The 18,678-nt window shown below is 43.3% G+C and overlaps 1 protein-coding gene across 2 annotated transcripts in view; it reads left to right on the top strand.

Moving 5' to 3' along the window:
- The window catches only part of LOC126267335 (nephrin-like), a 747,526-nt gene that overhangs the window by 469,813 nt on the left and 259,035 nt on the right, over nucleotides 1-18,678 (top strand). For both annotated transcript variants that reach the window (XM_049972441.1, XM_049972440.1), the window contains exon 2: nucleotides 1,842-1,974. In XM_049972441.1, coding sequence (XP_049828398.1) covers nucleotides 1,842-1,974 — 133 coding nt within the window. The remainder of the gene's footprint in view (nucleotides 1-1,841; nucleotides 1,975-18,678) is intronic.

Genomic DNA, 18,678 nt, shown 5'->3' with positions numbered 1-18,678 from the left:
TCCAGCGATAGCGAATCCAGCACAAAATTTAACTGCATTATACTTCCTGCAAAAGGGTCCTGTTAACTTTTTCGTAGGACTAATAGTTTTTGCATGTCAAATGAAAGAATATTACCATGTTGCGAGTAGCACCTGAAGGTACTATGGCTTGTATAAAACCGAGCGGTAGGGGCAGTCGAATCACCACGTGTAAGTATATTGTGAGAACGATACGGTATTGTTCAGCAAACAGCTGGGTTGAAATGGAAAGGGAAACACTGAGAAAATGTACTGCCGATTATTGTACAAAACAAGTACAGAATTTTAAAGAGTCATTAGAATAGTTAAACAGACAAATAACCTCGAATGGAAAATTGGACCTGCCCTACTGAGAGCAAGGTAGTTAACAGCAACAATGGTCGTTCCTGGTTCGGGTTGAAAACTTGAGGACAGTGAAATTCTGAGTCACAAAGATCGATTTGTATTTTAAGGGTTGGAAAGAAGAAATGTATGCCTAGCGAGGACAAGAATTCGCAAGGAGGATGAACTTCCAGCATACGTTCGTTACCTGGCTTCGCCGTGAGATCTGCGGTGTAAACGGGAGCGCGAAAGAGTTATGTTTTGCGGCGGCTTAGATTCGCTGGACGACTAAAAAAGTCTGGACATGTTCGTTAACGCTCCATCGGTATAGCTTAATGGGGAGAAATGCTGGACTTCTTCTGCTAACCCATGCTTCGCACACATGTACGTGTGTCTATATTAGAAGATAAAGGAAGGTGGACGCTGTAGGAGAATCATTCATCTAATAACGGTTTATCTTCGTCGTCCTAGTCAGGACGGCACTAATTGACTCTAAGATCAACGACGAACAGGCACAGAGGGGCGTTGTGGTTGTGTAAGCTCACAGGTTTATTAGTTCATTTTCCAGAGAACTCGCGACTGTCTCAGGAGGCTAACGAACGCGCACGCTATCAACCCACCGGGATCTTCAGTCTCTTTCTGGACTGTGGACAGACCGTTATAACAGCATCTGGTTGGCACCTTCTGTAAATTGAGGAGAGAAGCCTCAACGAGATAGTGACGTTCAGACGAACAAGGACTGCTTCTCATTACCGGCATTTTGAGTTAGCGAGGAATGGCATCAAATGCACTCATCGGGTACGGCGACTCCTGTAACTGAGGATGTTACTAACGTTTCTCCTTGCTCATACTAAGGAGATTAAATATGTAAAATGTAGCCATAGAGTTTCACTGAATGTTAATTCATTACCATATCAAAATTTAAATAAGTGACTACATTCCGTTAGTTTTGATAATTAAAGCATATTATTATTTAAAGGAAATGTCTTGATATTTGAAGAGCTGCAATGGGGACGGGTACCATCTTATTTTCTTTTAGGTGTCACAGCAAGCTGAAGAAGATTTCAAAGCACAACTGCTAATAATCTCATTGTCAGTAGTACTCTCGGATGAGTCATAAATTTAAATGACGTTTTGAGTCGTATTGAAGTAAAGACAGTTTCCGTATACCGCTATTGAACTTGCCTTGGCAATAAACGTGTTCCAATAAGTGAAATGCATCTCATTCGGCGATCCGCACCAAAACCACGAACTTGTCGCGCAAGTGACTGTGAACCGCATAAATAAAAGAAAAAGCAGATGTCACAAGAGCCAGCATCAGACTGGGAAAAAAAAAAAACCACACGACATAGATGGTCGCATTTCACAGCGACGTAGAATGGGACACTGTTCAATAGCATTATTCAGACAAGTATTTGGTGCTTTTGGCCCACAAACATACAATTACCTTAATGTACAATTAGAGCACTTCTGTGACCCGCTTGTGTGTTCTCGTGTTACAGTGCCGACGACGAACGTGCAGGCGGCGGAAGGGGGCGTGGCTCGGCTGCCGTGTGACATCACCCCCGCCGTGGCCGAAGACAAGCCGCTGCTGGTCATCTGGTACCGGGAGGACCTCAAAGCACCCATCTATAGGTCAGCAATAAATCCACACATTGCCTTCCATTCCGTATACGATTTTGTCTTCGTCGTAAAGATCGGTTACGAAATTTTCACAGCTTAAGGTACCTTTCTCAATGGGTTGACCCATGATACGACAGAAATGATGTAGCTGATATGCCGATAGCCCCACTTGATAGAGGGCGACCATCCACATTTAGGCCTTCCGTAGCTTTCCCCAAATTATTTTAGGCAGAACTGATGATCGTTCCTATCAAAGGGGCTTGACCGATATCTTTCCCTAATCAGAACTTGTGCTCCATCCTGTAATATACTTGTCGTCACATACGAGATCTCTTGTGAAATTAATGTCCAATCGCACATGAGATAGAAATCACAGTGAAACTTCTAGGAAGCTTTCCACAGATATGTTGGGCAGAGTCTCTGGTATGCCCGTCGATCGAGTCACGTCGCTCTTTTCAGTTCTGAGCACGCAGTGAGCACGTAAAATAGCCGAGAAAGTAGTGTCTCTCGCCAAGAATGAGGGCTTCGTGAGAGATTTCTCCTGATTTTATGCACCCCTTATAACTTTCGTTTGCTTCCTTCTTCATGAGAGTCTCGGCCGCACTATGGGGGGGGGGGGGGGGATTTTAAGGTGCTGCTGCCGCGTTTTCAATGGAAAGTTTTGATAACCTATAGTACATCCCACAATTGGTTCCCCCCCGGAGGTCCATCTCTGCCCACATGAACCGCTGGTTATAAACAAAACATTTTGCACAGAGAACCAGCTGTAGATCAGCGTAGAGAATTGGTGGAAAGCACAGACCGTTGCCTTCTTTTAAGAAGGTGTTGGAATGTTGGTACAACGCTACACCTTATGTCTAATTCGGTGCGGCAACTATGTAGAGAAGTAGCTGGAAGGTATAGCTAACAGTTGTTAATAAAATATTTTTTATTTTTGACAGTGGTTTCAATTTCGCCTGTGATCGGTTGTTACTAAGCGAACAGTCCTCGTACATCTACATTAGGGCTTCGCAGCAAACGTGCTCCGCCAGCAAGCGGTGAGCACAAGTCCGCAACGAGCGAGTACTTTACCCTCTCCAGTGTCTTGGGATCTATTAATTCAAGCTGCTGATCATGCTGTCTTGGGTGCTGGAAGCTTTCTCAGTGTCTCATTCAGTTGCGCTTCGAAGCCGGATTTACTTCCCATCATGACTAACGCTCCAACTGCAGACACACAAACTAATAATCGCCCTGACAAACCTACGTTTTATACATGTTCTCCAGAGCTACTAAGAATGTCACATTCGGTTGTGTGCTTATGTTATCTACAGTTTCATTCAGGGTTAAATATTTTACAGAAATATTAAAAGCCAGCTCTGAACGTTACTTTCCATAACAAATGTGAGATGCACGATTGTCATGTTTTATAAGACACCACGTGGAAGTGCTTTACCTGAAGTGGACGTAAATGTACAGCTACAACAGTCTAGTATACTTCGATTAAATATCAAAATATGGAAATTTGTGGTATGTTCCTATGGGGCCAAAATGGTAAGGTCATCGGTCTCTAGACTAACACACCACTTAATCTAACTTAAACTAACTTATGCTGAGGACAACCTATACACCCATGCGCGAGGGAGGACTCGAACCTCCGACGGGCGTAGCCGCGCGAAATGTGGCAAGGCGTCTTAGTCCGAACGGCCAACCCGCGCGGCCATTAAATATCATCCGTGAAATTTTCCAAGGACTTCATTAAAAGTAATGCTGTTTTCTTCCTTTCGATTGCTCCCTTTTGATTTTCAAATTCTCTTGTACTTTATCAGGTCCTTCACATTTTCCGTTTTCTATTCTTTGAAGTGCTATGACAAGCAATACCCATCTCCTGGCACAGCAGGTAGAAAAGCGAAGACATTGTCGGTGTTACACAATGCTTACTCGACGTTAGATGGAACTGCTACCAAAACTGACCCTCCGAAATTTCACATTTTGCCTCTTCTATCGTGCTGTCGTGATCACATACTGCGCGCGCATCTCCCTCACTCGCCACCACGCCGCAACAGGTCTGCTGCAGGTAAGAGCGTTAGCAGAATTGAGTGCTCGCGCTCAGAATTAGCGAGTTGTTAAGCCTTGACCTATATTTACATCTGTGGTCTGCAAACCATTGTGAAGTCCGCGGCCGAGAGTGCTTCCCATCATACCTCTTCTTCTTAGCTATAATTCCGTCTCCGGAATACCACATCATACATTCACCGACCACGGTTTCTGGTGCGCAACTTGCCGCAGCCAACATGGATTTTCAGTTGCCCAATAATGTCTGTTAGGAAAATTAACACTTGCATGAGTAAATAAAATGAAATTAAAAAATGTGTCATCACTCTGAATCTGAACTTGAGCCCATCGGTAGACTTCAATGCGACGGGTACAATAGGTACCAGTTAATTCTTGGTGGAGACTGATATGGTAAGGACGATATTTATGGCGACGCAGAACAAGAACCACACTACTTTGGCTTATCCTGATTCCCTTGCGATGTGATGCAAACTAACATAAGGATCTCGAACCACAGTGGCAAGAGTACCAATTTCCGTTCCTTCGTTAGTAACTTTCCTTTGCCGGATATGTTTCCGATGCGTTAAAGATACAGTTGTTGTCAAGTTATCATACATATTTTTAAATGTACGACGCGTAGGCTGAACCGTTGAGGATATCTTTCAGCGTATAAGTCTCTAGTTCTCAATGAATTTCGTTGACATTTTCCGTAAATGAGAAACATATCGACTCGTTCTTCGAAGGAATACATCATTCACATTCGCCTGATTCGTCGATACTAAGTCTTGCCGTTCCTATTAGAGTTGTATTTCGAAACCATCGAATGGTGTTGATACGTCAATGGCACGTTGGATGGATACGCCGTGTTCGGCGAATATTTACTATTTGCACGATATACGAGAGAGAATTATCAGAGCATTTGCTTCGGTAGGTGCCGAAGTGATAAGGAATACCACTAGATTCATCATAAGAAGATTGCAGCACTGCACTGATACCAATGATCATCACTTTGAACTCCTTCTGTAAATGGACGTTCATGGCACCTTTTTGAACTTCATTGGAATTCGTCTCGATAGCGGCTATCAGAAAACCATAGCATCCCATATTAAAAAACGTTGACCTCCATATTTCTGACGTGATCCCACCTAGTAACAAAAAGCAACGTCATCAAATAAATAATTTTCAGGCTCCTGATTTTTAGCCTGTCTTGCATTACAACTGTGATCTGGTAGTAGTGTCGGTCTGCTTTATTGAACTGTATTTCAAGGGCTAGATGTGTCGATGAACGTGGCTGGGGCACGTTGAAATGGACAGAGCAGGGAATGGACAGATTTAGGGGAAGAGTAAACTCATGGAGAAAAGATACAAGTGGGAGATGCGGATGATGTAGAAGGGTAGTATGAAGATGGAAAAGGAATCGGGGGAGGCAGAGATGGAAAGAGTGGGGGAGAAGGAGGTGGGCAGATGGAGGGGAGAAGAAGATATGGTGAAGGAGAGGAGGCAATGAAGAAACAGATAAGGGAGAATGAGCTGGACAGATAGAGGCGGGAGAATGAAATGGACAGGTGAAGGAAGAGGGGGAGAGAGAAAGGGAGGAAGAGGTGGACACAGGAGGAGGTGTATTCAGTATTTGTGTCGAACGCATACAGAGGGCTTTCTTGCTGTTCAGAAAAAGTGTGACCAGTAATGCTCTTTGACCAAAAACCGGTCGCACATTAAAGCACGAATTAAACAGAAGCTTATAGCGTTAAATGATGTCATTTATACTGTTTGTCCGAGTTGTAGGAAACTATAAACTAAAAATACTTATTAGGGGCTCTTATCACTCCATTCGAGTTTGTGCTGTAGAAAAAATGAAGGTACAGAGATCTCTGTGTGCACTGCAATTACTCTACTTCATTTCTTCACTTTCCACACGGGATCGACACATAAAGCGTTGTGGTATGTTTCTAGAGTCCTCAATGCTGGTTGTTGGAATATTTTTAGATGGTTAATACACGTAAACATGGTTCGCAGTAGGCTATAACACGATGTTTATTTAATCGTTCGATTATCTAATTTCGACTAAGCGTCATTGTCAAGTACATTTGTAACATCTATGTTCCATGTGCTTGATAATGACGTTTATTCGAAATTAACAAATCGCACAATTAAATGAACGTGTGTACGAACCATGTCTACGTCTATTACGCATCTGGAAGCTGTGTATCTCCATAAACGTAACATTTTTAGATAGGCTTTCGTGGGATACGTAGCGTCTACCTTCATGCATCTCCTAGTTTAGACTCTTCAACTTCTCCATGGCGCTCTGTCACGGAGCAAACAAGTCTGTCTGAACTTGAAGTTATTTGCAAAAACAATAATTGGTATTATGAGAGCTATTTATAACGCTTTATTATTGACAGATTATTCCTGTCAGATCGTTGCTACAGAGTATACTTTTCTTTGCTCCAAAGCGTTATTACACAAAGGAAACTAAAATGAAAAAGTTTGTAATTTTATTACGTATGTGTAACCATAGACTAACTATAAGAGGACGTTTTTAGACGCAGACATAAAGTGTTCATACATTATTACAAATAAACAAAAGCTACTACATTAACGACAGTTGAAATGACCTGTGTTGCTGCGTCTCCCGTCAGTTTTGACATATGTTCCGTTATTAGTTTTCTACCAGCAGAGGGGGTCACCGCCGCCGGGATTCATTGTCATTTGTTTCATGTGTATGAGGATTGGGTTGTGAGTGATGACGTTGCGGGGGAATGGTGCAGAAAACTCATGTTTGATTGTAATGATGTGCGGCCTTGACATTTCTTCAGCTTTATCATGGAGAGAGGGAGGAATTTCCGAAGAATCGTGACTAGGGACATTACGTAGGATTCAGTACGTCAACCTGAAAACTAAGGAACAGTGTAAGTACTCGAATGTTACTCATTCTCCCAATAAATCTAAAAAATTCAAGCAGAAGTTCTCAAACCGTAAAATGTCGATTACATTTTTTATGTTCGCAAATGGATTTTGAAAAATGAATTCGTGAGATTAACGCCTCAGAATACTGTGATATCACAGATTAATTCTGAGGCTCTTTCGAATCTCCGGAGGACATTATACGGCAAACGGCGCAGAATGATTGCCGAAGGAATCATTCTTCTTCAGGACAATGCGCGTCGCCTTACGTGAATCGAAAATTGGAAAATCTCAGACTTTTTGGGTGGAAGATTTTTCAGCATCCTTCCTATAGTGCGGAATTTGCACGAAGCGACTTTTCTCTCTTCCTCATGAAGGAGGTCTGGCTGACGACTCAGCACTTCACGGCCGATGATCAGTTTAAGGATTCTGTCAGCAAATGGCTGAGGAACCGGGCGACACTATTCTTCGATCAAGGAATAAAGAAGCTTGTATCATTGGGAGACAAAATTTCTCAACTGTAATGTATATTTTCTTCTACTCGGAGGTTAATTTATGAACAACTCTCGTACTAATGGGAACATTTGATTACTTTATCAGCAGCAGAAAAAGAAAAATACATTTTACATTTGAGGTGTCGTTCAGAACCTGTATATCGCATCCGTTTCAGCAAGGAGAAAAGTAATGGTACATGTCTCAAAATACATTACTTACACTTTATTAGAAAGAGTACAAAACATTGAAGTTCAGTAAGCGAGCACCTGCTCTGAGTTTTACTTCCTCCTAGACAAGATGGAGGAATTCAGACTTTTTGACCAGAGCCCTTTTCATGCTAGAAAGTGTTAATGTTGTTGAGAGACGATTTTAATTATTTTGTACGTCATTAACGCGTAATTTGGAAATTATAGAAGGTGAAATAGTTAAAGATTCATGAGAGACGCGCATTCCATAGTTCCCCATTCTAAAGTAAGTTTCATTTTCATACCAGAGGTTATCAAACATATCTACAGCATTGTGATACTCCGAAAAGATAGTGATCTCATGATAATTCATGTGTAACTTAACTGTAGCCTTCTTTTCTGATAATTGTATGATGTTTGTGATCAATTATTTACTGATCAGACATAAAATCTCCTTTGAGCAACAGTTACACATTTTATAATGAAAGGAGGCATGCAGATGCGTATTTTTTTCTTAGTTAATTCGTTGTTTCTTGATTCAAGGACTATTTTACAGTAATATGAAATACGTCAACTTTTTACAACAATGAAACAGAAAGGAAAGTCTACATTTAACCTTATTTAGAAGCTCAAGTTTTATACCTTTACGCATGTATTTATCCTCAGATCTGGTTTAAAGGGGATTTGTATACTTTGTATAATACTTTTTTATATACAGACACGAAAGTGACAACTTATTGGGATCTCCCCATTAAGAATATCGTTTCATTTCTGTACAACACATTGCATGTGAATTAGTTGATAATGACGAAACTATTGTTATGGTATTCACTTACACCTCATCACTAGTAGCGGCAGACATTGCACATAGTCCGTACGCTACACATACTGACACAAACTGGCAGAGGGTCCATGAAAATAGCATTTCATGTTCATTGCAGTACTTCTACGTCCTGCTTTGTCTGTCTAGGGAGAGGACTAATGCTACGGGGTTTTGTGTGGCTGTTGATGCTCTTACCACAGAAAGCTCGTTTGATGATTTAGAACATTACAGGGAACGTCTTCAAGAAACTCTAGAGAAGCTCGTTTCATTAGATGACGCTATTCATAATTTTCTCTCTGACGATGAATACAATGCGGACGTGCTGAGCTTTGAGGAATATATAGACAAAGTCAAACGTGCTATACAGAAGGCTAGAAAAGCAATTGATTACAAGCTTTCAGCCACACGTCGCAGATGAATATCACGTCACCTTCAGTGCTCACACAACCAACTGTATTCCACTCTGTCAAGCTACCAGCAATTAAGCTTGAGTCATTTTGTGGAGATGTCAAAATGTGGTGCCGCTCTGGGAACAATTTGAATCGACCATTGATATAGACCCATCCCTTTCTACAGTAAACAAACATGTTTTCCTACGAGGGTATCTGTTAGGCGAACCGAAGTTGCAAGTAGATGGAATACCTATAACGGCTAACACGTATGAAGAAACAAAGAAAATTTTATTGACTAGATACGGAGATAGCAATCGCATTAGACAGGCACACCTCGATTATTTGGATGCGCTTAAGCCTGTACAGTCAGCGACATCTGAAACGCTGAACAGTACATTCCTGGAATGCAACCGTCGTATTCAAGCACTGCGTGCCTTAGGAGAAGACATCGTGGCATACGGCAAAATTCTCACTCCGAAAATTCTTAATGGATTTCCCGCTGAAATGTGCCAGAATTGGGTCATTCATGCTAGAAGAAATGAAGTAGCGGAAGGAGATGTATTGAAACTACTTAACTTTTTGGAAGAAGAAGTTCGTGGTGCTCTCACTGCACAAAAGATTCATACAGAATATCACTCATCTCCTAGCTTCACGCCCACTGCAGCAGTGCTTCACATAAATTCAAAGCAAGCGAAAGATCCGCGTAAGCCTAAACGAGAAGTACCGGTACAACCATATTGCGTATTTTGCGAAGCTCGCTCTCATTGGGCCCAAGACTGCATAGTAACTGACAGCCAACAACATATCGATAAACCGAAGCAAGATAATCGCCGTTTTAGATGTCTAAACCGAGGTCATAATGCTAAAAACTGCAGTAAGAAGCGCAAGGTCTCGTGTTCTAAGTGCATAAAAAGTCATCACGAAGCTATCTGTACTGACATTGCTGCCTCTTCTTCATCTTCTCAGCAAATTAGCTCTACATCTGTAGGGAGAATCGACGTAAGTTCAGCTCGAGTTTGGGTCAGTGGACCCGCCGGATTAAGCAAACTTACTCGCTGCGTTCTGGATAGCGGTAGTCAGTCAAGCTTCACTTCCAAGTTCCTGATTGATGAGCTAGGTTTAAGAACCAGAGAACATCGTGATCTATATGTCAACGCTTTTGAAATGCCATCGGCAGCTTCAACGCATCGTAGGGGCGTAGAATTCACACTATAGGGTACATGGACTAATTCCAAGATGTCTGTGACTGCGTTTGAAAGCACATACTCATTTTCCGCCCACCCAATTGTGCCGTCCGATTTAAGAAAACTTGTACGCACACGGGGACTTCAGTTTGCGGACCTAAAGGATGATACAGAAGATCTTCCCATCGAAGATTCTTTTCGGAGTAGATTACTATTGGAAAATCGTTAAAGATTCCCCTCCGATTCGACTAACGTCATCAGTTGTTCTGGTACCTTCCATTCTAGGTTGGATTCTTACTGGAAGCAAATCAAGCACCACGGCTAACCTTGTAACGGCAAATTACATCAGTTTAGAGACAGCGACAACAACAGTCCATATTTTACGACGTTTCTGGAATTGAGATACAATGGGAATCACAGAAGATGAAACAACAAATCTGAATCAGAAGGAATTGGCGTTATTGAAAGATTTCTCAAAATCCTACTGCATCGAAGACAAAAGAAGTGTGGTGTCTTTCCCCAGAAAACCCAACGTTATGTTATCTAATAATCGTCAGCAAACAGAGAAGAGATTTGCTTCAATGGAGAAAAAATTTACGAAGAACAAGAAACCGAAAAACATTTACGAGGCGCAAATGATAGAACATATCAAGAAGAAACATGTGGAAGTCACACATTCTGGACAGAAATTGCGTGGCAGATTTTGTCTGCCACATGATGCAGTAAAGAAAGAAAAGTTAGGTGTCATCAAATGGAGGATTGTATGTCGCACGACCAGAATGCACGTTCACTGAATGACTCTTTAGAAATAGATCCTAATTTACTTCCTGACATTCTTTCAATGTTACTAAGATATCGTCTACATCAAGTAGCCTTAATTACCCATATCAAACAACCATTTCTACAGTTAGTTCTTCACAGGAAAGATAGAGATCTCACGAGCTATTTTTGGTACAAAATAATCGTAGATCAACAAGGAAACTGTATTACAACTGACTAAAGCATTACATATCGCTTCACCCGGCTACCTTTCGGACTTACCTGCAGTCCGTTTCTTCTTGCAGCCACGCTGAAAGAACTTGCTGTAATGCACAAAACGAATTTTTCGCAAGCTGCTTTACTTGTTGAAGATAATATGTACATGGATGATTTTGTAGCAGGTGCTAAAAATGACAATGCCGTAATTAACTTATATTATGAGCTTACATCACTCATGGGACAGATCAGTCTACCAATGGCAAAGCGGCCCACAAATTCAAGCCAGATGATTGGAATACGGCAATCAGAAGGTGTCATAAACACTACAGATACGGAGGTACTGGGAGTCCACTGGAACACACAAACTGATACGCTCAGTGTTGTTCACAGCAATGTTACCGACAATGTTATAAATCGTCCTGCCACTAAGCGAAGTACTACAAAACACTGCTAGAGTCTATGACCCACTGGGTTTGCTGTCACCTGTGTCCCTCACTGCAAAAATAATTTTCAAGAAATTTGGTCAAGAGGAATTGAATGGGATGAGCTTTAACCCTTTGATCTTAGTAAACGCTGGCGAATGTGGGTATCAACATTGCCATCAAGTGCACACATAAAAATGCCCCGATGGCTTGGTGTGTCTGAAAACACTGAGCCAGAAATCCATGTCTTTTGCGACGCAGTCCTTTATGTAGTGTGCCCCACAACAAATATGGTATCAGTCCATTTATTTTGCAGTAAAAACCGACTAGCTCCCATCTAAAAAATAACTCCTCCACGGCTGGAACTTCTAGCACCACTTCTTGGATCAAGACTACTTCATTACTTCTGTAAGGCCACGAGCTATACTGCAAGTCGTGCAGCATTGTGGACTGACTCAACTATAGCCTTAGGATGGATACAACATGACCCTAATCGATGGAAAACCTTTGTGTCAAACCGTGAAATACAACGACTAACGAATCCGTCACAGTGGAGGCACTGCCCTGGTGACGAAAATCCAGCTAATGTAACCTCCAGAGGTACCACAGCAGATAAACTTCACCATGCTTCTGTATGGTTCCGTGGACCTGCTTGGTTAATAAAGAACAGAACACAGTGGCCTCGAATTTTACAGACGGAACAGCACTCCTTGCCAGAAAAGAAGAAATTAACAGATGTGTTCATGATACAAACAACTATTCCTATTTTAACAGCTACACGGCACAGTAGCTACTTCAAGCTGTTAAGAGTTACAGGATGGGTACTTCGCTTTAAACGGCACTTATTGAAATAAAACAGAACATCTGGAGAACCAACAGAATCAGATTTACGTGAAACACGAACTTACTGGATTCAAGTTGCTCAACAGCAACATTTTGCGCTCGAACTGCATGCACTATACAACAATATGCCTCTACCACGTAATTCTCAGATAGCTCGCTACAACCCATTCTTGGATAATGGTCTTGTTCGTCTCGGTGGACGACTGCAGTTTGCAGAATTACCCAGAGATCAACGCCACCCGATTCTTCTTGAAGGACATCATCATTTCACACGTTTACTGATCCAGCAGACTCACATTTGTTTGCATCACCTTGGAGTAAACATAGTGTATCTGAGAACAGAATTCTGGATCCTTAGAGCTCGACAGACAATTAAACATGTTCTACACCGTTTCCTACCTTTTAAGATGGTGAAAGCTCACGTTGTTCAACAAACTGAGGCTCTGTTACTAGCTGTACGAGTCTCACCACTGAAACCATTTGCTGTAACAGGTATTGACTTTGCTGGTCCATTATATGTCAGATAAGGACATATTACAAAGAAAGCGTATATTGCTCTGTTCACATACGCAACAACACGAGCCATTCACCTGGAACTATGCTCAGATATGTCAGCTGACAGATTTCTTAAATCCCTACAAAGGTTTGTCGGAAGACGAGGAGTGCCCAGCAAAATTTACACTGGTAATCTACTACCTTCCATGCCACGCACTTAGAGCTGAAGGAGCTCTGGCAGGCTCTCATGGCAAGCAAGACGCACAAGTACCTCGACCAGCAAGCCATGACTTGGAAATTCATCCCCCCCACACGCGCCTTGGTGGGGAGGATTCTGGGAACGGATGGTGATATCTGTCGAACGCTACCTGAGAAAACTTCTAGGACAGTCACAGTTGGACGAAGAAAGTTGCAACACAATCCTAGTGGGCATAGAAGTAACACTAAACTCTAGGCCAATCACGCAAGGGGGAGAGGAATCTGAGCCACTGACGCCCGCACATTTCCTTGTAGGTGATCGACTCACAACACTACCTACAGGTCCAGAATCACCAGTTACAAAGGACTTGTCCAAGGAATTTCAACGGCTGCAGAATATGGTAGAAAACTTCTGGAACAGGTGGAAGAAAGATTATCTGATCCTGCTCAAAAACTTCCATGAAACTCATCAACCAAAGCCAGGTTCAGGATGACTCCAGCTGGGTGATGTCGTTCTTCTACAAGAGGATGTTCGTCCACGACACATGTGGAGGAAGCCACGGATAGAAGATCTTCATGAAGGAAGAGATGGGAAAATACGAACTGTAACCTTACGAACTTCAGAAGGATCCAGGATCTCACATCCCGTTCAACTGGTCATTCCTCTAGAAGTTGACCAGGCTGGGGAGGGGGTTGCGGGTTAATATTTGTAATTATATACACTCTCGAAATATTGATTATCCTTGAATTAATGTTTTATATACCAGGATGTACGTTCCTTGGATAGAAATAAACTAATGTTGTATTGGAATCACGGTGTTGGGTGTCCGTAATAGTCTGAGAAGTTGAATTAATGGCTGCTATTGAATGCACTATTTCAAAAACTCTTCTGCAAACAAAAATAGTCGGGAAGAGAAAAATATATTTTGCTTGAGAATAAAGACACAAGCTGTCTATAAGTAGAACATTTTACCTAATTATTAATTACACAGAAGAACTTGTAACTACAGAATACTGAAGCCTTGAAATACCTCCATCACCTCGATTTGCGAGCCTACAAACATCGCATAGAGTGTTATGTGCATAAAATCGTCTTTTCGGAACCTTCGTTCCTACCTTTAGCATCAGTCCTAATGCTGCGCTATGGTCTTCTGTTTGTTTGTTAAGTTTGGCCAATTCATGTCAGCACTGGTGGGAGCAGAGCATATAGCAGAATCTGCTCGATTGTCTTCTCTCCTCTATTGTACTGTGTGGTAAATTTTGTATTATTTATAGCTGCTAGGGGTAATAGACATAGCGACTTGTTTGTCCTGAAGTAATTTTTGATACGAACAACATGTTTGAATAGTTTCCACAACGAAACTTTTCTCTAAATTTAACTGAAAATCCATAGAGATTCTTGTTATACGTGATGTGAACTAGCGGTAAGATACAATTATCGCTTTCACTCCGTGATGACAATGGTAATGTTACCAACGAAGCCGGCCGGTGTGGCCGTGTGGTTCTAGGCGCTTCTGTCTGGAACCGCGTGACCGCTACGGTCGCAGGTTCGAATCCTGCCTGGGGCATGGATGTGTGTGATGTCCTTAGGTTAGTTAGGTTTAAGTACTTCTAAGTTCACAGCCATTACCAACGAAAGTGCCACTAAAGATGGTTTTCCGAAATACCTGCAGTGAAGAATTTATAGTAAATATCCCGGAATTCGTATCAAGAACGGAAGCCAACGTGAGCAACTTTGAAGCAGATAGCATCTGTGTAGTGAAGCAATATAAGTCAGTTAGTAAAAGGAAGTCTTCCGAACCAGATTGTACACCAGTTCGGTAATTTTATAGGTACGCTGATGAAATAGCTTCATTTTCTTGCAAATATATTCAGCTGTTCGCTCGACGTGAAAGATCCATACCTTTAAACTGGAAAGTTTGAAGGACCACAATAACGCTCAAGGAAGTAAATTGCAGCAATCGCGGAATTACGGGCCCACGTCTTTGACGTCGATTTTCGGTGGCATTTTGGAACATATACTGTGTTGCAGCATTATAAAATATCTCAAAGAAAGCAATCAATCTAGACTCAAAAATGGTTCAAATGGCTCTGAGCACCATAGGACTTAACTGCTGAGGTCATCAGACTCCTAGAACTTAGAACTACTTATACCTAACTAACCTAAGGACATCACACACATCCATACCCGAGGCAGGATTCGAACCTACGACCGTTGCGATCGCGCGGCTCTAGACTGTAGCGCCTAGAACCGCTCGGCCACTTCAGCCGGCTCAATTGAGACACAACCAGCATTATTCTTGTGAAACACAACTGGAACTTTATTCACATGAAGCAATGATTGCACATCTATGGAGTGCCGTCTTAGTTGTGCGAGTGAATTCGCGATTTCGTCTCAGAAGCTTCACAGTTCGTAGTAAATGACTGATGGTCATCTACTGAAGACGGAGTGATACTAGCATTACCCAGAGAACCGTTATAGTTACTCTGCTGTTCTAAATCTATAGACACGATTTAGGAGAATATCTAAGCAGTCATATTACACTGTTTGCAGATGATGCTGTCATCTACTTTCTAGTGAAGACATCAAAAAATCAAACCGAATTGAAGAACCATTTAGACATCTGTATACTCTGAATATAAGCTATTCACCTTAAATAATAAATAGTGTCCCCCTGATGAGTTGTAAAACAAATTCCGTTAAATTTTGGTTACAGGATAAATAACACAAATTTAAAAGTTAACGAAATTAAATGCCTACGGTTTGTCATTATGGACAACTACCGTTAAAACCGTCACATAGGAACTGTTGTAGCGAAACCGTTTCATTGGCAAAACACTTATAAGGTACAATATTCTAATGATGAGACAATGTCCGTTCTCTTCCGGAGCACTGCTTAGCAGAATGGGACCGTTAGCAGATCGGGAAAAAGGACATCGAAAAAAGTTAGAGGGGTAGGTCGTTTTTTACTATAGCGAATAGGTGAGAGAATTTCACGGATATAATAAGGAAGTTGTGGTGGCCTTCACTAGAACAAAGGTATTTTTCGTTACAGCGAGGTCTTTCCACGAAATGTCAGTCGCTAACTACACACTAAGACAAAAAAGAAACGGAGCACCAGGAGCGAATTATTCGGCGGCAATCGGTAGATCTGATGCACGTATACAGAGAAACTAGTGATTACAATTTCAGAAAAATTATCACGCCTTAAAGAGAAAGAGCTTCACAAATTGAGCACTTCAGTGACACCTTCCGCCACCTATGGAGGTTGTGCAAACACTTACTCGGCTTGGCATAGATTGACAGAGTTGTTGGATATCCGCAAAAGGGATATAGTGCCAAATTCTGTCCATTTGGGGCGCTAGGTTGTAAATACACTCCTGGAAATTGAAATAAGAGCACCATGAATTCATTGTTCCAGGAAGGGGAAACTTTATTGACACATTCGTGGGGTCAGATACATCACATGATCACACTGACAGAACCACAGACACATAGACACAGGCAACAGAGCATGCACAATGTCGGCACTAGTACAGTGTATATCCACCTTTCGCAGCAATGCAGGCTGCTATTCTCACATGGAGACGATCGTAGAGATGCTGGATGTAGTCCTGTGGAACGGCTTGCCATGCCATTTCCACCTGGCGCCTCAGTTGGACCAGCGTTCGTGCTGGACGTGCAGACCGTGTGAGACGACGCTTCATCCAGTCCCAGACATGCTCAATGTGGGACAGATCCGGAGATCTTGCCGGCCAGGGTAGTTGACTTACACCTTGTGGAGCACGTTGGGTGGCACGGGATACATGCGGACGTGCATTGTCCTGTTGGAACAGCAAGTTCCCTTGCTGGTCTAGGAATGGTAGAACGATGGGTTCGATGACGGTTTGGATATACCGTGCACTATTCAGTGTCCCCTCGACGATCACCAGAGGTGTACGGCCAGTGTAGGAGATCGCTCCCCACACAATGATGCCGGGTGTTGGCCCTGTGTGCCTCGGTCGTATGCAGTCCTGATTGTGGCGCTCACCTGCACGGCGCCAAACACGCATACGACCATCATTGGCCCAAGGCAGAAGCGACTCTCATCGCTGAAGACGACACGTCTCCATTCGTCCCTCCATTCACGCCTGTCGCGACACCACAGGAGGCGGGCTGCACGATGTTGGGGCGTGAGGGGAAGAAGGCCTAACGGTGTGCGGGACCGTAGCCCAGCTTCATGGAGACGGTTGCGAATGGTCCTCGCCGATACCCCAGGAGCAACAGTGTCCCTAATTGGCTGGGAAGTGGCGGTGCGGTCCCCTACGGCACTGCGTAGGATCCTACGGTCTTGGCGTGCATCCGTGCGTTGCTGCGGTCCGGTCCCAGGTCGACGGGCACGTGCACCTTCCGCCGACCACTGGCGACAACATCGATGCACTGTGGAGACCTCACGCCCCACGTGTTGAGCAATTCGGTGGTACGTCCACCCGGCCTCCCGCATGCCCACTATACGCCCTCGCTCAGAGTCCGTCAACTGCACATACGGTTCACGTCCACGCTGTCGCGGCATGCTACCAGTGTTAAAGACTGCGATGGAGCTCCGTATGCCACGGCAAACTGGCTGACACTGACGGCGGCGGTGCACAAATGCTGCGCAGCTAGCGCCATTCGACGCCAACACCGCGGTTCTTGGTGTGTCCGCTGTGCCGTGGTTGTGATCATTGCTTGTACAGCCCTCTCGCAGTGTCCGGAGCAAGTATGGTGGTTCTGACACACCGGTGTCAATGTGTTCTTTTTTCCATTTCCAGGAGTGTATCTTCAGCTAGTTGGATGGCTAGGGCCATAATGCTACAAGCGTTCTCAACTGGGGAGAGACCTGAAGATCTTGTTGGCAAGATAGGCTTTGGCAAGCACGAACATCTGAAGCTTTTGCTGTGTGCGGGCAGCCATTATCTTGCTGGAGTATAAGCCTAGATGGCTTACCACGAAGGGCAACAAAACGGGGCGTAGAATACCGACGACATAGCCTTGTGGTTTTAGGGTGCCGTGGGCGACATCTGAAGGGTTCCAGCTATGGAAATAAATGGCGCCACAGAGCATCACTCCTAGTAGGCGGGCTGCGTGGCGGACGACAGTCAGGGTGGTAACCCATGACTGTGCTGGGCGTCCCCAGGAACGTCTTCTCTGGTCATCGGGGCTCAGTTCGAATCAGGAGACTTAAGACGTTACTACTCCAGTCAGTGACATTCCAGGACGACGATTTGTTCGGAGACGCCTGAGGCAGTGGCGGGATACCAATCTGCCTGTCGCTCGCCATGCGGCATGACAACCAGGACCCCTTTGGTAGTCATCTGCGGGACTCTTACAGCACAGCAGAATGCTGACGATATTCTAATCACCGTTCCGTAGCCCTTCATGACAAGCCGTCCTGCGCTTACATTTCAGCTAGATAAGGTCCACTATGGCAAAGGAGAGGTTCTACTGCTTATCCTCGTGCTTGGCCAACCCTATCTTGGCCAGTGAGGTCGGCAGATCTCTCCTCAACTGAAAACGATTTGAGAATTATGGGCAGGAACGGGATTCTGACGATCTAACGCGCACATTGCACTGTCATCCAACAACTCTATAAATCAATGAGAAGGCTAATATCTGCCTTCTTAAGGCCTAGAGACGAACCAACACGTTATTCACTTGTTCAGTTTGTTAAGCTCTTCCTTTTGAATAAGTCATACAATTTTTTGGTAGCTGTAATAATTTTTTATGAGTTCCACCATTACGTC

Source organism: Schistocerca gregaria, chromosome 4 (genome assembly GCF_023897955.1).
Source record: "Schistocerca gregaria isolate iqSchGreg1 chromosome 4, iqSchGreg1.2, whole genome shotgun sequence".
Classification (NCBI taxonomy): Eukaryota; Metazoa; Arthropoda; class Insecta; order Orthoptera; family Acrididae; genus Schistocerca; species Schistocerca gregaria.
Note: the sequence above shows the minus strand (reverse complement) of the source record. Positions and strands in the feature narration are given on the sequence as shown.